The sequence below is a fragment of the Bombina bombina genome, chromosome 6, assembly GCF_027579735.1.
Source record: "Bombina bombina isolate aBomBom1 chromosome 6, aBomBom1.pri, whole genome shotgun sequence".
NCBI classification, from domain to species: domain Eukaryota; kingdom Metazoa; phylum Chordata; class Amphibia; order Anura; family Bombinatoridae; genus Bombina; species Bombina bombina.
The window spans coordinates 86,862,674-86,890,541 of NC_069504.1; the positions used below are offsets into that span (position 1 = coordinate 86,862,674).

At 36.2% G+C, this 27,868-nt stretch overlaps 1 protein-coding gene across 1 annotated transcript in view; it reads left to right on the forward strand.

The window, feature by feature from the left end:
- Positions 1-27,868, forward strand: part of SEMA3D (semaphorin 3D) — a 257,776-nt gene that overhangs the window by 203,264 nt on the left and 26,644 nt on the right. The window contains exons 12-13 of the mRNA XM_053716507.1: positions 16,597-16,819; positions 19,910-19,998. Of these exons, the coding sequence (XP_053572482.1) occupies positions 16,597-16,819; positions 19,910-19,998 (312 nt within the window). The remainder of the gene's footprint in view (positions 1-16,596; positions 16,820-19,909; positions 19,999-27,868) is intronic.

Genomic DNA, 27,868 nt, shown 5'->3' on the forward strand with positions numbered 1-27,868 from the left:
AACAAATGATACCAAGAGAACAACACAAATTAGGTAATAGAAGTAAACTTGAAATTTGTTCAAAATCTCATGCTTTTGCTAAATCATGAAATAAAAAAAAATGTGTTTCATGTTCTTTTAAAGGGACACTATATAATACAATTTGTTTCCCCTTAATGTGTCCAATATAGCTTGATTTACCTACTGCTGCAGAGTATAGGAAAATGTTCCTTTGTTATTATTTTTGTATTTAGAATGACTGGTTTTGCTTATTGAACCATCACCTGTTGTTCTAAAAAAAAAAAAAGGCTGATTATAATGGGCTGAACCTGCAGGTAAAGCAGACTTGCTTATGTTATCTATATCTTAGCATAGGTATTGAAATACTACTTATGGCTGTGCAAAACCAGTTGTTTCAGATACAAAATATCTGTCCCTAACCCCCACTGGGAGATTAATTACTTAAAAAAAATCTCCTGTTTTCATAGCTTTTATACATAGAACGCCTTTGTTATTCATATTTTAAGGATAGGTGGCAATTTATATGGGCACAAATAGCTATTTAAAATAACAAAATAAAGGTAAATGATATTTCTGCAAACAGTTAAATACACTCCAGCAGGTAAAATGAATCATTGGAAACTCATTAAAGGGGAGAGAATGTTAGGGTACAATGTCCCTGTAACTATATGTTTAACCAGGGGTTATAAACATCAGTGTCACCCCTTGAGATTGATGCCATAGCTGCTTGCAAACAATATGCGGTAATAAAATACACTATTACATTATGTTTCTTTAGGTACAATCATTTATATTTTATTTCTTACAGAGTAACCTTTGTCTTTGATGGACATTCCACGTATTCCCATGAAATATAGAGATTAAGCTAAACAGTTGCATTAATTAGAAAAGAAAATCCTTTATTCTTTTTCCAGATTTTTATTGTAATTGATGGTGTTTGATGCTGAAATCCCCGTGCTGCTTGAGGAAATGTAATATCAGACAACGCTAGATCGTCCTTCCAGACAAAATTGCCCAACATTAAAGAGACATTACAATTAGCTTTTTTTTTTTTACCAGTCTTTTCATATGAAAGTGTTTTTAGAGTTACTTTAAAGGGACATGAAATCCAAAAAGTTTCTTTCATAATTTAGGTAGAACATACAATTTTAAACAACTTTCCCGTTTACTTCTATTATCAAATTTGCTTCATTCTCTTGATATAATTTGTTAAAGGAGCAGCAATGAACTACTAGTTTCTAACTGAATTCATGGGTGAGCCAATGACAATCGGTATAGATATGCAGTCACTAATCAGCAGCTAGTATCTAGGTTCCTTGCTGCTCCTGAGCTTTCCTAGATAAACCTTTCAGCAAAGGATAGCAAGAAAAGGAAGCAAATTAAATAACAGAAGTAAATTAGAAAGTTGTTTAAAATGGTATGTTCTACATAAAGCATGAAAGAAAATTTTTGGGTTTCATGTCCCTTTAAGTAGAAATAAATAAATAAATCAACTGACCATTCGTCCTCCCCTTGCTGATATGAATATAGAATTACTGCACCATATATGTGCTGCATTATGTGTTAGAATTCATGCAGAGGGCATATACTGATGCGTCTGTGCTATATGTGCATCAGCAGAGTGCAGTATATCAAAACACAGCCACTCTGTTAATAAGAGTGTTTTTTTATCTTTAAAGGTATCTTATTCTAATGATATTATTTATTGTGCACTTGACCTAAAAGGCACATGTCGCGTTCACCTATATTCACTGTTCGCCTCTGTAGGCTGCGGTGCACAATACATTGGTGATAACACCGTGCATGGCACCAACAGCTCACTGAGCAAGTTCTAACATTAGGAGAGCACGTGACCTATGGTTGTTTGCTCTGCAAGTCATCAGCTCAGTAAAACAGTGAAAGCATTTTGTATATGTGTACTGCACAATATTTCTAACCAATATCGTAATGCACTGATAGGCATTTCAAGATAGATAGAAATGTCTCTTTAAAGTAACAGGGGGCAAATGCTTTGCAGCTTTTATATCTAGCTGCCTTTCATTTGAGTTTCTATCCAAGAGTACCCCTGTCTATTTTTCCCTATGTCTCTCTTTAGCCTTTTTATGAGTTTTGTTATCTTATTTAACTCACTCTCAATGTACGGGATCCCTCCCCTACAGTAATTGGGTAACCCCTATCATCCTCTCTACATTAACCCCTTCTTGACGGGGCATTATTTGTCTACATCGGAACAAAGTTCTGATCTAAAACAAATAAGTAATAGTTGAAATCACGTGATTGTTCATACGATCATGTGATTTCAATGATGGGATCGGGTCAGGGGGGGAGTGACTATGATGCTACTCATACCCTCCAGCCCACGATCCCATTTAGCAAGCGGCTATGGCTTCAGGAAAGCCAAACTGCTAGGACGTTCCATGCCATCCTAATGGCGCTAAAGCCCAGCGCATTTAGGGCGCAATGGAACATCCTAATGGCGGGAAGGGGTTACAGGGATATTAAACAGTGATCCTAGAGTAAAAACAAATATGTTAAATACAAGTAAACATAACAAGAAACAGATTGTGTAAAAGAACAGCTAAAACCTTATTTATTTTCTTGCAAAATGAGCACTTAGAATTTTGCAGTAGCTGACATTTTTGGAACTTAAATTGCATTCTGCTTCTTCTGAGCATGAATAAAACAGATACTTACTGTCTCTCTAGCCTTATCTGAATGGTAAACAAGTTACAAGTTACTCTACAAGATTTATGACATCAAGCTAGATTAACCTTTCTGTAGAGACCACAGCCTCCTTGTAGGGATGTGACACGGAGTAATGGACCCTGCAGAAATTAAGTAATAAAAAAAATATATTGTAAAATCCTTTTAAAATGATGAATAATATATATTGCAATCATTTCTATTAAGTATAACCCACTGCTTAGTGCTTTTTTATTACAACAATGAAACCGACTGTCCAAGTAATCAACTTTTTATTTATTTATGATAAAACAGAGTACCCAGAGGGACTTGATGATGCTCCTCATCAATGTTTAGATAATTGGATGGTTGGGGAAGAGATTACATCAGTTGACTGTGCGGTTTACTTGGATATACTCTACATACCTATATACATGCAATAAATACTAGACATCAGTTGTAGAAAAAAAATGCCTGTCATTCATGTTAATGACCTATATTATTTGTTAACTTTAGGTCAATTTTCTAAGATGATGCTTTCTTTACATCTTCAGAATGAACCATAACCTTCTTTCCTGAGTGATGCATTGCGATCTAAAAAAATGTCAGTTAGGAAGGATTGCCCTTATTATTACCATCTGTACCATTGTATGCAAAGCCTTCAGACTAATTGTATTATTCATAACACAGAGTGACCTATTATTATGTGCAGATAAAGCTGATCCGTTTTCATTTATTTTTTACATACCTTTTCAAGCTTTGATAGTTATAACTTATGCAAGGCTGAAAAGGTAAAACTCCTCCACTTGATTTTCTTCATTTTTTTGACATATTTTTGAACATATGTTTTTTAAATTGTCTTGTTCTACAGATGGTACTTACTTATGTACTGCAAATATTCCCCCTGTAATTGCTTGATCTTTAACAGGGCTCCTCTGTAACTATTAGACTCTTTTCCTAACGTCACATCACATTTTACACAACCTACACATCACAATGTGAGATTATGGCTTTGTTTTATTTTATAGAAATGAAAGACAGATTTTCCACAGTGATAAAGAATAAAATAGGCAGCATAGAATAAACTGTTTTTCTCTTGGGCAATTTTAGAAAATAGAATCATATAACTTAATAGCAGATAAACCGCACTTGTCTAGTTAATCTGATTATTTTCCTGTCTGCTATAGAACTTTACACTCCATTGAATCTTCTAAGACCATTTCGTATTAAAGGGACAGTTTACCAAAAAAAAAAATTCCCCTTTAATTTGTTCCCAATGATCCATTTTGCCTGCTGGGGTGTATTAAATTGTTTACAAATAGCTCTTTTACCCTTATTTCAGCATTTAAAATAGCTGATATTCCTGTGCTAAAAAAATAATGTATTAGCGTATTATAATGAATATAAGATTTTAGAAATCAGTTGTATTACCCTACCGGTCAAATTTGTTTTTTATGCATTCAGCATTACTTATAATTTGACCTCTTTTCAGTAATATATTTCCCATAATTAATGAAACTGACAAACTTAAATCATTTCTGTTGCAATTTATTTCCTATTTGTCCTTAAAAAAAATAATGAATGACTTAAGCAGATAAAATCAAAGATAAAATTCCTAATATAATGTATGACATAAAAAAAAACAGATGTGAACTGCATTTTTGGAGCTACGCAGATAATGTTTCATTGCTAATAATAAAAGATAGTTGTTAATCATTAGAAATTGAACAATTTGGAAATAGTAAAATACATAGAGCACCGTAAGATGCTCCGGAACCCTTGCAGGGCAGGTTCACACAAGCAAGCCCTGCTTCCTGCAATGTAAGAAACAGCGGTCATTAGTCCCCTGCTTCTTACACTCTTCGCCACCTCTCATTGATTGACAGTCCCTTCTCTCACGTGATTGGTCGCGCGAGTGAAGGGACAGACATTGCGCACTCAGCAGAATGTATAATGAGGCACACAGGCGGGTGGTGCGCGGACAGCTTCTCAAGTTTAGAATCTGTCCGCACGCCTTTTAATACATAGGGCCCATAATAACAAACAAAAATCAGCCGCTGAAAACATACGTGCTAGGTCTCAGAACAACGCTTTAAATGTATCTCTTTCAGTTGAAGTTATATAAAAAACAATATATGAATGTAGTTAAAATGTATTTTATTGGATTTTTGTCGTTGCTGGAGTTATCTTCTCTACTTTTGTATTAATTCAGCTAATGCATTTAATATTAAAGGGACATCAAACCCAACATATAACATACAGTTTTATACAACTTTCCAATGTACTTCTTTTATTACATTTTTGTTGTTTTCTTGTAATCCTTTGTTAAAAAGCAGGAGTGTAGACATTTATGCAGTACTACATGGCAGCCGTTTTGCAATAATGCACTAGATGGGAACACTATTTCCTGTTTTTTTGTGCTCCCAGACATGTGCATGCTATGTATCTAGATATCTCTTCAACAAAGAATAACATTAGAACAAAGCAAATTTGATAATAGAAGTGAATTGGAAACTTTAAAAAAAAATGTATTCTCTATCTACATCATGAAACAAAAAATGGTGTTTCATGTCCCTTTAAACAATGCTCTAATATGTTAGATACATTTATTATCTCAATAATGCTTGTATATAACTGTGTGTTGAACTCCTGCAAAGGGATTAAACACATTGTTAAAGTTAGGTCCAGAGCAGCAATGTACTACTGGAAGTTAGCTGATGAGCCAACGACAAAAGGCATATGGGTGCAGCCACTATTCACCAGCTAGCTCCAAGCAGTACATGGCCTCTCCTAAGCCTACTTAGGTATGCTCTTCAACAAAAGATGCTAGGAGAACAAAGGAATTTATATAATAGAAGTAAGATGGAAATTTGTGTAAAATTACATGCTTTACCTGAATCTTAAAAGTTTAATTTTGACTTTTCTGTCCACTTAATGTGTTCCCAATGACTTGATACACCCCTTGCATTAGTATTAAATATTTTGGAAAATGTATTTAGCTTTATTTTTCTATAAAATAACTGAATTTGTTCATTGAAATCACCACCCTTTGTTCTTAAGAAAGGCTCATTTAAAGGGGCTGGGACTACAAAAAGAGCAGACCTGCTTATCTTTTTTTCTCTTTTTATACAAAGACTAATACTGCTCCTAATAAAAACTGTGCTTTAAAAAATGGATACAAAAGGAACAAAGTAAATTTGATACATTTGAAATGAGAACTGAATGCTCCATCTGAATCATGAAAGTTGAATTTTGACTTTCATGTCCCTTTAAAAACACATTTAAATATTCATCTGTTCATTGTCAATATGAGCACCTTACTGTTTCGACAACTTAAAAGGGCTCTCACCTTGCTGGTCACATGAAAGAAGTCTTTTACATACATATAGTATATAGCAGCCATGAATGTGATGGTAAATCGTAGCGTTTTTGAAACACTAGTGCTACAAATAAAGGGAACTTTCAGTTATAAAGTATAAAAAAAACTTCATGCTAAATGTTCATTTATTTGCATTGAGTTCTTACCGAGCTGAGTGCCTTCGGCTGCCCACAGAAAATGCTATTTTTTAAGTGAGGTGACATTTACACGTCTTAGCCAATAGCCATGCGGGCCAGTGGGCATTATGCTGAATTGCATTTACGTTGAACTTGGAATACTTGCGCTACACCCAACATGCATAAACAGCCACAATAAACTCGAAATTGCTCGCTCCTGCAAAGATCAAACAGTCACTGTGTAGAATGTTGCAGATTCAAGATTCCGATTCTTGCAGGAGACATTCCAACTCTAATAACTGCATAGGTAACAAAAGATCTTATTAAAAACAAATTGATTCTAACAGGGAGTGCATCAATCTTTTTATACCCTTAAAGGAGCAGCAATCCACTACTGGGCATAAGGCAATGACAAGAGGTAATTATATGCAGCCACAAATCAGCAGCTAGCTCTGAGTAGTGCACTTCTCCTCCTGAGCCTACCATGTTATGGTTTTCAACAAAGGTTAGCAAATTAGATAATAAAACTAAATTGAAATGTTGTTTAAAATCATATGCTATATCTGAATCATGATTTTTTTGGGGGGATTTTATGATCCTTTCCTTTAAATATAAAAGGCCCATTTTGATCATCCTCTTCAAAGCATTGTTTTCCTTTTTTGTTTATTTAACACTTTGTCTACCAGAGTGCTTGTATTTATCAGTTTATCTATAATGCATTAACCAGTATTTGCCTCTAGCAACTAAGGGGTTATGACCTAGTGAATATTTACTATTAAGACTAAGGATTTATTCATAGCAAGCATGTCATTTGTCATCATATTTAAAGTCTAAGTTAACCAAGTTCTTTTTTTTTTGTCTTGATCTTAACATGCGTTTAAAAATAAAGTAACACAGATTTTTATGAAAGAATTCCCAAATAGTGCTTAAATTACAAAATGACTTGTATAGGAAGGAACTTGATGATTCAAAGAAATAAAAGATAATCATCTTGTTCAAATATACTTAGACGCCAATTCATGGCTATAAAATGTTTCACGGCTAAATAAACTATAATGTGGATGTCTCCATAAAATAAATATAGACTTTTGGACCATTAATTATGCTCTTGTTAGAAAAACCCATGCTTTAATAATAAAAAAGACATTTTCAGGAATTCCTTTCCCTGGTAAATATTGGCAGTTGATATTTTGGAAAGTCTACAAACTTTGTTTTATGGTAATTTGATGATACTGTTTGTCTAACAGCAATGTCTGGTTGTGTACAAAGTAATCCTAATGTCACAATTAATCAGACCAATACACAAAAGGTATTGATATATCTGAAGCCAGTTTTTCCAGAAGGGGGAAGATTATGTTTCCAAGGTGCAAAAAGCTGTTGCTTTTTTTTTTTTTTAAAGCTAACCAAACCTCTCATAGGTTAGCAGCTGCTCTGATAAATTATTCATAGCGTGTAATGACCAGGGCAATTGGTCATCAAGGCTTAAAGGGACATTGTACACCAGATTTTTCTTTGCATAATTGTTTTGCAGGTGATCCATTTATACAGCCCACCTGGGAGTGTTTTTGTAAAAAATGTATAGTTTTGCTTATTTTTTAAGAACATTAAGCTGATTTTCATTCTCCTAACCAAGCCCAATAGTGTTAGATGTATACACGCGTTTACAGATTCCTGCAGGTTTAGGTTATCTGTCTTTTCATATGCGGGGAGGGGGGGGGGTCTGCTCTTCTTGTTTTCCCAGCCCCTTTCAGTGGGTGTCCCAACCTAACCTCATCAACAGAGCTAAACTGGGAGCTTCTAAGTAAGTTTTTAAACGGTTTTATACTGGATTTTTATATCAGTATCTATGCATATTTTTATTTATAATAGTGTCTATTACATGCAGTTATATGAAAATTGGTGTATACTGCCCCTCCAAAACACCTGTACTTCATAAGGAACCTTCTGTTCCTGCAGAAATATTTATTTCTTTTTTTCTAAGAAATTATTAATGACTATTACCCAAGGATAGAATACAAAAATAACCACAGTATGCGCATGAAAAATATTTTCCAAGAAAATATATATATTTTTAACATCATTATTGGCCAGGGTGCTATTGGATAAGCTTCCATTACCATGGATACAGCTCTGATATTGGAAAATAACACAGGCTTTACATTCTGTGTTGTGCTTTTAGATAACTAATTTTCACTTGAGTTGCATGAATGTGATTTTATACTGTAGAAATGTAGAGAAAAAGAATATTGGCTTCCAGTTATTTAAACTGCAATTAATGGGATAGAAACGTCAAAATAGAAATGTGCATATGTTTCTTTCATTTTAAATAGAATAATTTGTGCAATAGATTTCCATTAGCAAAAATGATTCTATTAATAGGCATATGCACATATCCTGTGAAGACCCGTGCAGTATTCAAACACCACTCCTTCTCAAAAGCTTGGTGTGGTGTGTATTGTGTCAGTGAAAACTTAAAGGGACAGTCTACTCCAGAATTTGTATTGTTTAAAAAGATAGATAACTCCTTTATTACCCATTCCCCAGTTTTGCATAAACAACACTGTTTTATTAATATACTTTTAACCTCTGTGATTAACTTGTATCTAGGCCTCTGCAGGCGGCCCCCTTATTTCAGTTCTTTTGACAGACTTGCATTTTAGCCAATCAGTGTTGACCCCAAGCTTTATGGCACACATGAATGAACTAGCGCTGTCTAGCTGTGAAAAAACGTTCAAAATTCTCTAATTGCGCAGAAAGAAGCGTAATGTGTTTTATATTTCTGCAGGATTTAAATTTTAAAGTGCTGCCCCACCCGCTCTGTGCTAACTTCGCTCTATGGAGCGCTGTCCCTTTCCTGCGAGCTCCTTTACTTTATATAGGAGCCATCTCGCCACTCACAGGGACTGCCCCTTTCTTTTACAATAATTCCATTACAGCAGCCTCTGCGAGGGTAAGGTTTAGATAATCGGCCCCTAATTTATTAATTTTGCCCAGTAAATCATTTTGGCACACTTTTCTTAAAGGGACATGAAACCCATTTTTTTTATTTCATGATATAGAAATAGCGTGCAATTTTAAATAACTTTCTAATTTACTTTTATTATCCAATTTGTTTTATTCTCTTGATATTCTTTGCTGAAAAGCATATCTAGATAGGCTCAGTAGCTGCTGATTGGTAGCTGCACATAGATGCCTCGTGTGATTGGCTCACCCATGTGATTGCGTTTTCTTTAACTAAGGATATCTAAAAAATTAAGCAAAATAAATAATAGAAGTAAATTGGATTGTTGTTTAAATGTGTATTCTCTTTCTGAATCATGAAAGAAAATTTTTGGGTTTAGTGTCCCTTTAAAGTGATTGTAAAGTTTAATGAATAAGTGCCTGGTATCTAAAAATAATCTTAAAAACAGGGGCACTTTCATTCATGAAGCTTTACAAAGACGCATATTTTTGTAAATACTTACCTTTGCGTTATGGTAAACATAACACCGATTCTCCACCTGCAGCTCCTGCTTTCATTAGCATATCGATGACGATCTGGCTTCCTCCAATTGTTGCGTGCCTCACAAGCTGAATGTCAAAGGGGGCACACAACGATTGGAGGAAGCTGGATTCATCATCAATCTGCTAATGAAAGCAGGAGCTGAGGATGGAGGATTCGGCGATATGTTTACCATAACACAAAGGTAAGTATTTTAAAAAATAAGCGTCATTGTAAAATTTAATGAATGAAAGTGCCCCTGTTTTTAAGATTATTTTTAGATACTGGCCACGTATTCATTAAACTTTACAATCACTTTAAGTTCACCTATAACCCATAATTTAAAAAGAACATTTAGACCAAATGATAATCGGGAAATACAAGATTACTAAAGGCTGCTAGTGTACTAAAATTGTCGGCTGGAAATGATTATCTGTATTTTTAGGGATGTAGCAAAAGAAAAAAATCCTAATTTTTATTACTAGTGTTTGGCATCATGGAAAGTAAATCAGTCATTTGCATGTGGTGAGCTTTTACTGACAGCGTTAACCAGTACCACTAATACCAACCTGACAGTGGGGCAAGAAAAATAAATAAATGGCACATTAGATTGATGTGCTAAGAAGAACATTTACAATAATATAATGGGAACCTGATATTTCAAGATAAGAATGTGAAGCAGATGTGTATATGTGCCAACACAGCCTCTAAACAATGGGTAGATGATCCAATTTGACTCCAAAGAAAATGGAAATTATTCTCAAGATGCCCTGCAGCTTTACATATGCTGCAAAAGTGCAGAACAATTTTATGGGCACCACTAGAGTTCATTTGGCGGCGTAAGATAGTCCTAAAGATGCATTGTACTCTTTCGTTCCAGAAAAATAGAATCCAGTTGTAAGGAGAACAAAAAGGAAACTGTTTTATTACACATATGCCTCACATTTAAACATATGTATTTTTAGGTGTCAAACTGTATTTAAACCAAGTAAATTCAGATGAGAAAGACAGGTCTACAAAGTGCTTAGGGGTGAAGAAAATGCAGGCAGACAACTGAACATTTTTTTTAACAGTTTGTGTATGAAAAAAAAGTAGTTTTTTTTTCATCAGATTTTCCAAGTGATAAATGAAGAATGCTGGTTTTTAGCTTGACATGTTTGTAAGATCACAGACTAGAAATACAATATAGATTAATAAATGTTTACATGATTTAAAATGAAACATTTGGTTTAAAATATATATGCAATCACTTATTGAAAATGAATCCAAATAATTTATCACTGGACTTTTATACTACATATGGAATTTCAATTAATTATCTATCTAATAAGTGGAAATTATCTGTAGCTTTTTTTTTTTTGTCTGAACTTCTCGGTTATATAATTTAGACAACTTTAACGTGAACTGTATAATTAATAGGGATTTGGAGGGAAGATATTTTTGTTACAAACAAAAATTTTGTAACAGATATTCGTCCCCTGTACTATTTGTTTTTTTGTTTAATTTAAAAGAAAAGAAAATGAAAATTGAATTTACATTTGTCAGTATTTTTACATTTTCTTTAAATTTCGTTGGTGTATTCATTCAGATAACAAAAACAAATGCACATCCCTAATAATAAAACCTAATTGCAATACATTTGCTCTTGTAGCATAATATATTTTTTTTATCATATTTTAGAGGGTCTAAAATTCTACATAACATCTCTTTAAATTGTTGCCAAACTGAACATGTGAAAGTAAATATAATATTATAAAGATGCTTTTAAAGGGACAGTTTACTCAAAAAATGTTTCCCCTTTTATTTGTTCCCAATTATCCACTTTACCTGCTGGAGTGTATTAAATTGTTTACAAGTATTTTCATTACCCTTATATTGGCATTTAAAATAGTTTATTTAGCTTGTGGTATCCCCACACTCAGTAGAATAAATTACACTCCCAGTGGCTTATAGAAGAAATATGGTAATAAAATGTTAATTTTCCATTGTTCTCTCCAGTTATTGGTGATTGGTTTATGGACAGATATAAGATAAATAAGCAGGTATATGTACACAATTTGATAAAGTAATGAGATTTGATTATACCTACAAGCTCAACCCATTTTAATACACAACACAAAATCAGCTAATTCATATACACAAAAAAAACTTAAAAAAGCAAACATCATACATTTTATACTCTGCAGCTGGTAAAAAAACATAATTGGAAACACAAAAGCAGTTGATAGAATTTGAATGCTAGAACAAGTGTTACCCTTGATATTACTCCTGTTACCCTTGATTTTACTTCTACTATATGATTTTTTCCCCTATGGAACAAATGTTAATAATTGAATAGTAATTACCATACAATGACTCTTAGGGGTTGAATTATATTCAGAGCTTGATGCGCCTGTTTCCGCGTGAGCCTTCAGGCTCGCCGGAAACAGCAGTTATGAAGCAGCAGTCTAAAGACCGCCACTCCATAACTGATCCGCTGCCTCTGAGGCTGCAGTCTTCAATCCGCCCGATCCTATACGATCGGGCAGATTGACACCCCCTGCTAGTGGCCGATTGGCCGCAAATCTGTAGGGGGTGGCATTGCACAAGCAGTTCACAAGAACTGCTTGTGCAATGATAAATGCAGACAATGTATGCTGTCAGCATTTATCGATGTGCGGCAGACATGATACGCTGCATTGAATCATGTCCTTCCGCACTTTAATAAATCGGCCCCTAGAATCAACATGCAATTGTTACATTAAATAATAATATTTCAACTAGAACTTAGACACCTTATCGATGATGTGGTGGAAGATGGGCTAATGAATAATGAGACAGCAACTCAGATGCTAGTTAATGAACCAGTTGTTCCCATCTTCCACCACCTCCCTAAGGTGCATAAGAGTCTGGACAACATTAATTTATTAAGCCCCTACGGCAGCAAGTTCTCTCAAGAACTTGCTCGCCGTCATTTATCAAGCACCACCTCTAATCTGGCGAAATTCAATCTCCTCGGTCTAGTCAGACCGAGGAGATTGACAGCTCCTGCCCGTGCGTGATTGGCTGTGCGCGGGCAGGGGCGGGATTGCACGCGAGCGCAAAATTGCGCTCGTGTGCAATGCCGAATACCTGCGGGTATTTTCACCCTGCCACAGGCGAGCTGAGGCGTACAGGGGCGCGTATACGCGCCCCTGTACGCCTCAGCTTTAATAAATCTAGCCCTAAGGGTAGACTTATCGTGGCAGGGATCCAGCTGATTGACACCCCTGCTAGTGGCCGATTGGCCACGAATCTGCAGGGGGCAACATTGCACCAGCAGTTCACAAGAACTGCTTGTGCAATGATAAATGCCGACAGCGTATGCTGTCTGCATTTATCGATGTGCGGCAGACATGATACGCTACATCGAATCATCCATAAATATAAGATGCACTAGCCACTAGCAGGGGGTGTCAAGGAATGATCATTGCTAGAGTCTGTAATGAAAGTAATGAAAATTAAAGGGACATGAACCCCCACAAAAAATATTTCATGATTCAGACACAGCTCAAAATTTTAAACAACTTTCCCTTCAAATTTGCTTCATTCTCTTGGTATCCTTTGTTGAAAGAGCTGCAAAGCACTTCTGAGAGCTAGCTGAACACATCTGGTGAGTCAGGTGTTGAATCAATAAGCAACTAGTTCACAGTAGTGCATTGCTGCTTAAGTTTACCTTTCAACAAAAAATACCAAGGGAATGATACAAAATTAGGTAAGGAAAGTGATTTGGAAAGTCATTAAAAATTAAATGCTCTGTCTGAACCATAAAAGTTAAATTTTCCATTTCTTTCCCTTTTAACGTCTGGAAAATAATAGCGCTAAGCTAAGGGTTTCATGTAGCATTAGAGTTAAATGTAAAAAGGTTCATGGTATCTTTTTGCATTTTTACTTATGGATTTTAAAATACTTTAAGGGAGTTTCAAACAAAAGCAAAGAAACAAATAAATACAAGTCCAAAAGTTTGGAAATGAAATAATGAATTGGATTCCTTTGGAACATTACAGGTTAAAGTATTGTATTTGACTTTACTATCTATGCAAGACGTATGTTGCATATAGATCAACACATCTGTCTGCACAAAAAAACTTTTTTTTCTTTAAAAGGACAGTATACTGCAATTTTTTTCTTTAATTTCTCTCTCTTATTATCGGGCTTTGGTTTACAGACAGAAATAATATAAAGAAGCATGTGCGTAAACAGAAAGTGGTCAAATAAGGAGATCTTATTTCCCTGTAAACTCAACCCATTTTAGAGCTAGACTAAGCATCACACTAACTGTTGGATTGGATTTTTTAGGTATTGCTACATACATATATATATTACAAATTAAAACTGTGTAACACCCTGTGAGTAAAAAACACAAACTTGAGAACAAAATCACAATATAAATCTATAAAAATAGTGTTATATTATTACACACAGTGCACAAACAAAAGAGTCCAGGTCTGCTTCTTTTAGCATTTATTTAAAACAATATTAAAAACCTATTAAAATATTAAAAAGAACATACAGCCACTTTATCTGGTTACTCAGTACAGTATCGAACTCCACCCACTTTGGGATTGTTTAATACAAGTGCTGGAAACCAGTTCTGGTAAACGAAGCAAAGTCTATCACACATCCTATTTGTTAACCGGTTTCAAGTATCATTAAAATAGCCGCAGACATCGGTAAAATGGCATTGGATGTGAGGGACATAGCCACAAAGAAGAGAATTACCGGTTAACAAATAGGATGCATGATAGACTATGTTTTTCTTACTAGAACTGGTTTCCAGCTCTTTTTTTAAAGGGACACTCAACACCAGAATTGTTGTTTAAAAAGATAGATAATCCCTTTATTACCCATTCCCCAGTTTTGCATAACCAACACAGTTATAATAATACACTTTTTACCTCTGTGATTACCTTGTATCTAAGCCTCAGCAAACTGCCCACTTATTTCAGTTCTTTTGACAGACTTGCACTTTAGCCAGTCAGTGTTCACTCCAGGCTAACTTCACGTGCATGAGCTCAATGTTATCTATATATAACACATGAACTAATGCCCTCTAGTGGTCAAAATGCATTCAGTTTAGAGGCAGTCTTCAAGGTCTAAGAAATTAGCATATGAACCTCCTAGAATTAGCTTTCAACTAAGAATACCAAGAGTACAAAGCAAAATTGGTGATGAAACGAAATTGGAAAGTTGTTTAAAATTGGATTCCTTATTTAAATCATGAAAGTTTTTTTGGACTTGACTGTCCCTTTAAACAACCCCAAAGTGGGAGGAGTTCTATCCACACGTTACTAAGTAATCAGATAAAGTGGCTGTATGTTCTTTTTAATATTTTATTATATTTGTAATATTGTTTTAAACAAATACTGAAAGAAGCAAACCTGGATGCCTGAGAGTATTTCATATAGTGCTGTATTCCTAGATCTAGTGTGTGAGTACCTGTATCTGTATATAGGAGATTGCCCACCTTACTACATTGTTGCACTATGATCCTTTGTTGTTGCTTTTGCTTACTTTGTTCTCTTGGTATCTTTTGGAACGTATGCTTAGGAGCTGGCTCAGTTCTGGAGCACTATATGGTAGCAGTTTTGCAAGAACCAGTAGATGGCAGCATGATTTCCTGCCATGCTGTTCTCCAGATGCCTACCTAGGTATTTCTTAAAGAAATCATGAGAATTAAGCAAAACATTTTAATAAAGTTGTATGCTCTGTCTAAACCACATAAGCAAACGTTTGGGTTTCATATCCCTTTAAAGGCAAAACAATATTACAACATATTGTCCCTTTAAGTACTGTTACAGAAAAAAACAAGAAGGTTTAGATTAAATCATGCTCCCAATGTGGGGTGCGTCAGAGAGATACTAAAATGTTCATTTTACATTGTTTCTCTGTATATACTGGTGTTTAAGTAAACAGTGAGAAATAAGATAATAAGCTAAATAGGTATTTTCTACTTACAAGCTTGGCCCATTTCATTGGGTTGTGGTTTCAGTTAGTAGTAAGAGATATTCCATTTACAAAAATATACCTAAAGTAGGAATTGTCTATACTTTTTATACTCTGCAGCTGGTATACAAATCATTGTACACATCTATTTGTAATCTATTTTCAGTGACCAAAACCAAACATCATTGTCCATTTTATTCATACTTATAAGTAATAGCAATCAGTTTGCATATATAAAAGTTTCCATATGCATAATGAATTGCTCTTTATTTGTAATTGGTTCTTATACCTATGCCAATTCCCCTTTAAATTCCAATGATGCATTAATGTATGCATTTTAATTTTTATAAGGATATGCTTTAGAGAAAAGAAAAATAATTCAGTTAAAGGTCTTTTTGTAATACTCAGATCTTAGTTTAGTTGTCAAAATTAAACTTTCATTATTTAGTTAGAGCATACAATTAGAAATAATATTAATGCAATAATAAGAGAGGTGATCATTAAAATAATAATAACAATTAATTATAATTATGATTGAAAATGTATTTTTAAAGAAAATTAAAAAAGTTTAATTTTTGCCCACAAGAGGGAGCCATAACCTTAAAAATTTGAAGATGTTCAATGCTAAATGCTGCTAACTTGTATGCATCAAATTTTCCTTTTACAATATGAGTTAATTATATGTTTTGTTTTTCATCTTCAGTCAAATTCTTTTCTGTTTATAATTTGTTATATTTATTTTAAGCTGCTGATTTTTTTTATTAACAAACTAGAGATTTGCCTTGTTTTACCTAACCTTGCATGTTTATTTTTTTTTAAAACAGAGGTGTTAGTCTGTCTTGTATATCAATTCAAGCCTGCATGACATTGTATTAAAGTGTTTGTGTCTTTCTGATTTTGCAGCAATGTGTAGCATAAAAAAGAAAAAAGAGTGAACTGTATTCACTCCTATTTTTTTCTCATACTTTTTCCAGTGCCCAAGCAAAACCTATGACCCTGTTATAAAGTCTACAAAAGATTTCCCTGATGACGTAATAACCTTTGTAAAAAACCATCCCCTTATGTACAAGGCAGTATATCCTCTCCATGGGAGGCCGGTATTCACCCGACTTAATGTAGACTACAAACTGACTCAGGTTGCAGTGGATCACGTTGTCGCCGAAGATGGTCAATATGATGTCATGTTTCTTGGGACAGGTAAAGTTATCTGCATTTAAAGTGACATTTAAGTCAAAATGCATATACCTATGAAATATTTAAAGGGACATGAAAGACAAAATGCTTCTTTCAAGATTCCGATACAGCATAGTTTTAATCAACGTTACAATTTACTTCTATTAACATTTTTACTTCATTCTCTTTGTATCCTTTATTAAAGGAGCATGAATGCGCTTGGGAGCTATCGGGACACATCTGTAAGCCAATGACAACAGTCATATATGAGCAGCCACCAATCCGCAAGTAGCTCCCAGCTCCTAAACCTACCTAGCTTTTCAGCAAATGATGCCAAGAGAACGAAGCAAATTAGATAACAGAAGGACATTTGAAAGTTGTTTCAAATTGTATTATCTATTTTTTCATGAAAGAAAAATGTGCGGTTTCAAATCCCTTTAATTATGTATCATCATCATCATCATATTAATAATATAAATGTGTGTGCATAATTTATGTTGCTCACTTTTTCAGTAATTTAACTCTGAAGATATTGTTATTTCACCATAAGTACAAAAATGAACCAGTGTACGTGAGACTGCTGGCATGCCCCCCTTATAGACAGTCACCCACCTGCTCCTGGTATAAGTGGGTTCTCCCTTTCACTGCTGTTTGCAGAATTGTATGCACCCTGCAGTTTCAACACAGTGAGCAGGTGAATTTCACATCAATACTTTTATACCATTAAATAAAAGGTTTATTCACACTCAGAGCACTCAGAGCACAGTTTATTCAAACTGATAACATTTTCATGATTTGGGAATGTCCTGACATTGATAAAAGTCTTTAGAAATATAACTGTAGCAGCATAAGACTTATTTTTTAGTTGTTTTTTATAGTATTGTATGTTTCTTATTATATGCCTTACAAAACATCACTGGGCAAAATTCTCTTAGAGGAGGTCTCTCCAATCTCTCCTCATTCACTTTGCTTATCATTCTCTCTAGCTTCAGCAGATCCTATGTGACGCTATGCAGGTAATTTAATGAATAATAAAATGCACAGCGTAATATAGGAACTGATGAAGCTGGAGGGGTTTGGTTTTTATGTTCTATAAAGATTATTCACAAAAGTCTAGAATTTGAATTGTTGCTTCTAATTTTCTGGATTATCTTATATATCTATATAAATGTACCCTTGGCTCTGATATAATTTAAGAGCAGCAGAGATGAATGACTTTAAATTAATCAACAGCATAAATTAATAACACTTGTCAAGCTGGTCACCCACGGTCACTTGTCACCCACAGTGTTGCCAGCAAATAGGAATCCATTGCTTTACTCTTATATCATACTTTTACCACCAGATGGTGCTAAAACCATAAGGAATGACAAACCCCACATCATAAAACCTGTTAGTTTATAAAAGCATGAGTGTAACAATAGTAGATATAATCTTATATTTAAAGATTTTAAGTAAATATATTTAAAAATATATTGATTTATGTATGTATGTATATATATATATATATATATATAAATTTATTTATTTTTATAAGACAATTTTTATTTTTATAAGACAACATTTAAAGGACATTTTACTAAAACATGTTCCATCATGCTATCATACACATGGCTCAACTTAAACACACACACACTATGCTACAAATTGCTGCAAAAGAAAGACACCAACACTTTAATACAATGTCACACACACAAGCATACACACACACACAAGCATACACAAACAAGCACAATAACACACAAACACACACACACAAACACACACAAGCATCACACACACACAGGCATACACACACAAGCACACACACATGCACTCACACACACAGAAGCACAACCACACACACACACACACACACACTCAAATACGCACACACACACCAGACACTCCAGACAACCCAGGGGTGCAAAGCCTAATGTGTAACTAAAATGTTAAAATTAAATTAAAAAAAAATATGATTTATCTATCTATCTATCTATTTATCTATCTATACACATGCACACACACACACACTACTATGCTACACATTGCTGCAAATGAAGAAAGACACCAACACTTTAATACAATGTCACACACACAAGCATACACACACACACAAGCATATACAAACAAGCACAATCACACACAAACACACACACAAACACAAACAAGCATCACACACACACAAGCATATACACACAAACACACACACAAGCATCACACACACAAGCATCACATACACACACTCAAGCATACACACACAAACACACACACACAAGCATACACACACAAGCACATACAAACAAGCACAATCACACACAAACACACACACACAAACACACACAAGCATCACACACACACACAGACATACAAACACAAGCACACACACACACAGACATACAAACACAAGCACACACACACACACACGCACACAAACACACGCAAGCATCACACACACACAAGCATATACACACAAACACACACACAAGCATATACACACAAGCACCCACACACAAGCTTTTACAAAAAACACACACAAACACACACGCACACACACACACAAGCATATACTCACAAGCACACACACACAAGCACACACACACACAAGCATCATACACACACACAAGCATACACACACACAAGCATATACAAACAAGCACAATCACACACACACACAAGCATACACACACAAGCACATACAAACAATCACAATCACACACAAACACGCACACAAGCACACATACACAAACACACACAAGCATCACACACACACACAGGCATACACACACAAGCACACACACACACACACAAGCACACACACAAACACATGCAAACATCACACACACACACACACAAGCATATACACACAAGCACACAAGCATATACAAGCACACACACACAAGCATATACAAACAAGCACACACACAAACAAACACACACAGACACATGCACTCACACACACAGAAGCACAACCAGACACACAAACACTCAAATACGCACACACACACCAGACACTCCAGACAACACAGGGGTGCTAAGCCTAATGTGTAACTAAAATGTTAAAATTTTATTTAAAAAAATCTATTATCTATCTATACACATACACACACTTAATTAGCAATATTTTATGTTTAGATATTGGAACAATTCTCAAAGTAATCAGTGTTACAAAAGACATCTGGAACATGGAAGAGGTTTTACTGGAAGAGCTGCAGATATTTAAGGTATAACCTGCATATAATTGTATTTATATGTATTTATATTTCTTTAATAAAGAGTTCCTTCTGTTTTAGCTGTGTCACAAATGTTCCATTTGTCATACATATTAATGTGTGAAGCATCTGCCCCATGTGTTCATATAAATGAATAGTGGCAATTATTTCCTCTTTCAAGATGGCTGCCATTATGTATACTTAACCCTTGGCAACAGGGACAATTATCTATAAGTGCAGCCACACAGTGTACAAACGCTCACTAGTTGATAAACTAACCCCTTTGAGTAATACACAGTCTTAAGTGTTTTTTTTTTTCCAGTTAAAACAAAGTTTGTGTTAATTTCCAGTGGTTATCTTCACTATTGTTATTGTAATTACTATTAATAACAAATAATTTTTTACAGTAAATCTACTTTGGCCACATTTTTTCAATTGTTAACATCTGGAGAAAAAAAAAAGAAAAATTTTCTTGGAAAACAATTATATTTAGTATGGTTACTGGGTGATCACAGTGTCAGTGGCATTTATGTAGAACAATGTACATGATTATAATATATTAATATATTGAAATAATAAGTGAAAAAATAAGTAAATAAAAATAATATAAACAGTATTTGTTGTTGCAAAAATATAAAATGTAGCATTTTATATCAGCACTGCAGTCTGGCATCCATGACTCATGCAGTTAGAGAAATTCTTAGGACAGAGACAAGGCCCCCAATAAATGGTACTATCTTGGCATATTGGGGTATATTGGCTATTATTGGCACATTAGTGAGACTCTAGATCACCAGATTCCCTATTACCAAAGCATGGAAAGGAAAAGCTAAACCCACAGGTACAGATACATTGTGCAATTTTAATGTAAAGCTAGTTATTGACCAATGTTTTGACAAAATCATTAAAGGGACATTATACACTAATTTTTTCTTTGCATAAATGTTTTGTAGATGATCTATTTATAAAGCCCATAAAGTTTTTTTTTTTTAAAAATGTATAATTTTGCTTATTTTTAAAGAACATTGCTCTGATTTTCAGACTCCTAACCAAGCCCGAAAGTTTTATTTGAATACCGTCAGCTACCTTCTCCAGCTTGCTGCTGTTTGTGTAAAGGGTCTTTTCCTATGCAAAAGAAGGGGGAGGGGGGAGTGTCTTATTTCCCACTTGCAGTGCGCTTTCCAACTACCTTTTCAATAGAGCTAAACTGACAGCTTCTAAGTAAGTTTTTAAACAGTTTTATACTGGATTTTATATCAGTATCTGTGCATCTTATTCTTTATAGTAGTGTCTATTACATGCAGTTATGTGAAAATGAGTGTATACTGTCCCTTTAATTTAATTAATATGCGTTTAATAGCTTAAAGGGACATAAAAGTGCAAAAATAAAAAAAAAAGTAAAATGCTCTAATACATTTAATTATTATCGCACCATTACTTGCATTTAACTATGTGCTTAACTCCTGAAAAGCTAGCTACCAGTCACCAGCTAGCTCCCAGTAGTGCATTGAGACTCTTGAGCCTATCTTTATTTTTTTCTTCAAAACAAAGGACGCAAAATAGATGGAAAGAGAACAAAGTAAATTTGATAACAGAAATAAAATAAAACTCTCTTAAAATGACCTGCTCTGTCAGATTTGTGTCCGGTAAAATAACCACATAAGACACGTGTCATATGTGTTTATTTTAGCAGACGCGAATCTGTTATTCTCATACTATTTGCATTAGTTTCTGTATATGAGATATTGTTACTATAGATTTATAGTGATTGATAGGGGTATTAACGTTAATATTGCGACAGTGATTAATCTATAACTGCACCTTGTATTCCATCCTACTGGTTTATAATTGATTAATCCAGCCATTAGGCACAGTACCTCCTTTTATTACAAACACAAGGAGGAATACACGTACAAATTATTTGCTACTAATAACCCCTCTCCATTAGTTGCTCCTTATACTATATGGTTGAACATTAAAGGGACGCTGAACACAATTTTTTTCTTTTGTGATTCAGATAGAGCATTAAATTTTAAGCAACTTTCTAATTTACTCCTATTATCAATTTTTCTTCGTTCTCTTGGAATCTTTATTTGAAATGCAAGAATGTAAGTTTAGATGCCGGACCATTTTTGGTGAATAACCTAGGTTGTCCTTGCTGATTGGTGGATAAATTCATCCACCAATCAAAAAACTGCTGTCCAGAGTCCTGAACCAAGAAAAAAGCTTAGATGCCTTCTTTTTTATATAAAGATAGCAAGAGAATGAAGAAACATTGATAATAGGAGTAAATTAGAAAGTTGCTTAACCCCTTAATGACCACAGCACTTTTCCATTTTCTGTCCGTTTGGGACCAAGGCTATTTTTACATTTCTGCGGTGTTTGTGTTTAGCTGTAATTTTCCTCTTACTCATTTACTGACTTTCTAAAGATACCATTATTTTCATCATATCTTATAATTTACTATAAAAAAAAATATAAAATATGAGGAAAAAATTGAAAAAAAACACACTTTTTCTCCAACATAGGTGTGTCCGGTCCACGGCGTCATCCTTACTTGTGGGATATTCTCTTCCCCAACAGGAAATGGCAAAGAGCCCAGCAAAGCTGGTCACATGATCCCTCCTAGGCTCCGCCTTCCCCAGTCATTCTCTTTGCCGTTGCACAGGCAACATCTCCACGGAGATGGTTAAGAGTTTTTTTGGTGTTTAAATGTAGTTTTATCCTTCAATCAAGAGTTTGTTATTTTAAAATAGTGCTGGTATGTACTATTTACTCTGAAACAGAAAAGAGATGAAGATTTCTGTTTGTAAGAGGAAGATGATTTTAGCAACCGTTACTAAAATCGATGGCTGTTTCCACACAGGACTGTTGAGATGAAGTAACTTCAGTTGGGGGAAACAATGGGCAGACTTTGCTGCTTGAGGTATGACACATTTCTAACAAGACTTGGTAATGCTGGAAGCTGTCATTTTCCCTATGGGATCCGGTAAGCCATTTTCTTAGTTTAAATATAAGAATAAAGGGCTTCACAAGGGCTTTAAAGACTGGTAGACATTTTTCTGGGCTAAAACGATTAACTTATAAGCATATTTAATGGATTATAACTTTGAAATGTTATTTTAAGCTTGGGAATTGTATTAAAAAAACGGCAGGCACTGTATTGGACACCTTTTTCACTGGGGGCCTTTTCTAGTCATAGGCAGAGCCTCATTTTCGCGCCACTAATGCGCAGTTGTTTTTGGAAAGCAAGGCATGCAGATGCATGTGTGAGGAGCTCAGATCCACTGAAAAAGCTTATTGAAGGCGTCATTTGGTATCGTATTCCCCTCTGGGCTTGGTTGGGTCTCAGCAAAGCAGATACCAGGGACTGTATAGGGGTTAAATGTAAAAACGGCTCCGGTTCCGTTATTTTAAGAGTTAAAGCTTTCAAATTTGGTGTGCAATACTTTTAAGGCATTAAGACGCTGTGGTGAAATTTTGGTGAATTTTGAACAATTCCTTCATACTTTTTCACATATTCAGTAATAAAGTGTGTTCAGTTTAAAATTTAAAGTGACAGTAACGGTTTTATTTTAAAACGTTTTTTGTGCTTTGTTATCAAGTTTATGCCTATTAACATGTCTGAACCATCAGATAGACGATGTTCTGTATGTTCGGAAGCCAAGGTTCCTCTCCATTTAAATATATGTGATGAATGTGACAAACAAAGTAGGGACAATGATGCCACTGATAATAATGTTGCCCAAGATGATTCCTTAAGTGAGGGGAGTAAGCATGGTACTGCATCATCCCCTTCTGTGTCTACACCAGTCTTGCCCACTCAGGAGGTCCCTAGTTCATCTAGTGCGCCAATCCTCCTTACTATGCAACATTTAACGGCTGTAATGGATAATTCTATTAAAAACATTTTAGCCAAAATGCCCACTTATCAGCGAAAGCGCGACTGCTCTGTTTTAGATACTGAAGAGCATGAGGACGCTGATGATAATGGTTCTGACATGCCCTTACACCAGTCTGAAGGGGCCAGGGAGGTTTTGTCTGAGGGAGAAATTTCAGATTCAGGAATAATTTCTCAACAAGCTGAACCGGACGTTATTACATTTAAATTTAAATTGGAACATCTCCGCGCTCTGCTTAAGGAGGTGTTATCTACTCTGGATGATTGTGACAATTTGGTCATTCCAGAGAAATTATGTAAGATGGACAAGTTCCTAGAGGTCCGGTGCCCCCCGATGCTTTTCCTATACCCAAGCGGGTGGCGGACATTGTAAATAAAGAATGGGAAAGGCCCGGAATACCTTTTGTCCCTCCCCCTATATTTAAGAAATTATTTCCTATGGTCGACCCCAGAAAGGACTTATGGCAGACAGTCCCCAAGGTCGAGGGGGCGGTTTCTACTCTAAACAAGCGCACTACTATCCCTATAGAAGATAGTTGTGCTTTCAAAGATCCTATGGATAAAAAATTAGAGGGTTTGCTTAAAAAGATGTTTGTTCAGCAAGGTTACCTTCTACAACCAATTTCATGCATTGTTCCTGTCACTACAGCAGCGTGTTTCTGGTTCGAAGAACTAGAAAAGTCGCTCAACAAAGAATCTTCATATGAGGAGGTTATGGACAGAGTTCAAGCACTTAAATTGGCTAACTCCTTTGTCTTAGACGCCACCTTGCAATTAGCTAGATTGGCGGCGAAAAATTCAGGTTTTGCTATTGTGGCGCGCAGAGCGCTTTGGCTAAAGTCTTGGTCAGCGGATGTGTCCTCCAAGAACAAATTGCTTAATATCCCTTTCAAGGGGAAAACGCTGTTTGGCCCTGACTTGAAAGAGATTATTTCAGACATCACTGGGGGAAAGGGCCACGCCCTTCCTCAGGATAGGTCTTTTAAGGCTAAAAATAAACCAAATTTTCGTCCCTTTCGCAGAAACGGACCAGCCTCAAATTCTACATCCTCTAAGCAAGAGGGTAATACTTCTCAAACCAAGCCAGCCTGGAGGCCGATGCAAGGCTGGAACAAAGGTAAGCAGGCCAAGAAACCTGCTACCGCTACTAAGACAGCATGAGATGTTGGCCCCCGATCCGGGACCGGATCTGGTGGGGGGCAGACTCTCTCTCTTCGCTCAGGCTTGGGCAAGAGATGTTCAGGATCCTTGGGCGCTAGAAATAGTTTCTCAAGGTTATCTCCTGGAATTCAAGGAACTACCCCCAAGGGGAAGGTTCCACAGGTCTCAATTGTCTTCAGACCAAATAAAAAGACAGGCATTCTTACATTGTGTAGAAGACCTGTTAAAAATGGGAGTGATTCATCCTGTTCCATTAGGAGAACAAGGGATGGGGTTTTACTCCAATCTGTTCATAGTTCCCAAAAAAGAGGGAACATTCAGACCAATTTTGGATCTCAAGATCCTAAACAAATTTCTCAGGGTTCCATCGTTCAAAATGGAAACCATTCGGACAATTCTTCCTACCATCCAGGAAGGTCAATTCATGACCACGGTGGATTTAAAGGATGCGTATCTACATATTCCTATCCACAAGGAACATAATCGGTTCCTAAGGTTCGCCTTTCTGGACAAGCATTACCAGTTTGTGGCACTTCCATTCGGATTAGCCACTGCTCCAAGAATTTTCACAAAGGTACTAGGGTCCCTTCTAGCGGGGCTAAGACCAAGGGGCATTGCAGTAGTACCTTACTTGGACGACATACTGATTCAAGCGTCGTCTCTGCCACAAGCAAAGGCTCATACGGACATTGTCCTAGCCTTTCTCAGATCTCACGGGTGGAAAGTGAACGTAGAAAAAAGTTCTCTATCCCCGTCAACAAGAGTTCCCTTCTTGGGAACAATAATAGACTCCTTAGAAATGAAGATTTTTCTGACAGAGGCCAGAAAATCAAAACTTCTAAGTTCTTGTCAAGTACTTCATTCTGTTCTTCTTCCTTCCATAGCGCAGTGCATGGAAGTAATAGGTTTGATGGTTGCGGCAATGGACATAGTTCCTTTTGCGCGAATTCATCTAAGACCATTACAACTGTGCATGCTCAGACAGTGGAATGGGGATTATACAGACTTGTCTCCGACGATCCAAATAGATCAGAGGACCAGAGATTCACTCCGTTGGTGGCTGACCCTGGACAACCTGTCACAAGGGATGAGCTTCCGCAGACCAGAGTGGGTCATTGTCACGACCGACGCCAGTCTGGTGGGATGGGGCGCGGTCTGGGAACCCCTGAAAGCTCAGGGTCTATGGTCTCGGGAAGAATCTCTTCTCCCGATAAACATTCTGGAACTGAGAGCGATATTCAATGCTCTCAAGGCTTGGCCTCAGCTAGCAAAGGCCAAATTCATAAGGTTTCAATCAGACAACATGACGACTGTTGCATATATCAACCATCAGGGGGGAACAAGGAGTTCCCTGGCGATGGAAGAAGTGACCAAAATAATTCAATGGGCGGAGAATCACTCCTGCCACTTGTCTGCAATCCACATCCCAGGAGTGGAAAATTGGGAAGCGGATTTTCTGAGTCGTCAGACTTTTCATCCGGGGGAGTGGGAACTCCATCCGGAAATCTTTGCCCAAATAACTCAATTATGGGGCATTCCAGATATGGATCTGATGGCGTCTCGTCAGAACTTCAAAGTTCCTTGCTACGGGTCCAGATCCAGGGATCCCAAGGCGACTCTAGTAGATGCACTAGTAGCGCCCTGGACCTTCAAACTAGCTTATGTATTCCCACCGTTTCCTCTCATTCCCAGGCTGGTAGCCAGGATCAATCAGGAGAGGGCTTCGGTGATCTTGATAGCTCCTGCGTGGCCACGCAGAACTTGGTATGCAGACCTGGTGAATATGTCATCGGCTCCACCATGGAGGCTACCTTTGAGACAGGACCTTCTTGTTCAAGGTCCGTTCGAACATCCGAATCTGGCCTCACTCCAACTGACTGCTTGGAGATTGAACGCTTGATTTTATCAAAGCGTGGGTTCTCGGATTCTGTCATTGATACTCTTATTCAGGCTAGAAAGCCTGTAACTAGAAAGATCTACCACAAAGTATGGAAAAGATATATCTGTTGGTGCGAATCTAAAGGATTCCCATGGAACAAGATAAAAATTCCTAAGATTCTATCCTTTCTACAAGAAGGTTTGGAGAAAGGATTATCTGCAAGTTCTTTGAAGGGACAGATTTCTGCTTTATCTGTTTTACTTCACAAAAAGCTGGCGGCTGTGCCAGATGTTCAAGCTTTTGTTCAGGCTCTGGTTAGAATTAAGCCTGTTTACAAAACTTTGACTCCTCCTTGGAGTCTCAATTTAGTTCTTTCAGTTCTTCAAGGGGTTCCGTTTGAACCCTTACATTCCGTAGATATTAAGTTATTATCTTGGAAAGTTTTGTTTTTGGTTGCAATTTCTTCTGCTAGAATAGTTTCAGAGTTATCTGCTCTGCAGTGTTCTCCTCCTTATCTGGTATTCCATGCAGATAAGGTGGTTTTGCGTACTAAACCTGGTTTTCTTCCGAAAGTTGTTTCTAACAAAAATATTAACCAGGAGATAGTTGTGCCTTCTTTGTGTCCGAATCCAGTTTCAAAGAAGGAACGTTTGTTGCACAATTTGGATGTAGTTCGTGCTCTAAAATTCTATTTAGAGGCTACAAAGGATTTCAGACAAACATCTTCCTTGTTTGTTGTTTATTCTGGTAAAAGGAGAGGTCAAAAAGCAACTTCTACCTCTCTCTCTTTTTGGCTTAAAAGCATCATCCGATTGGCTTACGAGACTGCCGGATGGCAGCCTCCTGAAAGAATCACAGCTCACTCCACTAGGGCTGTGGCTTCCACATGGGCCTTCAAGAACGAGGCTTCTGTTGATCAGATATGTAAGGCAGCGACTTGG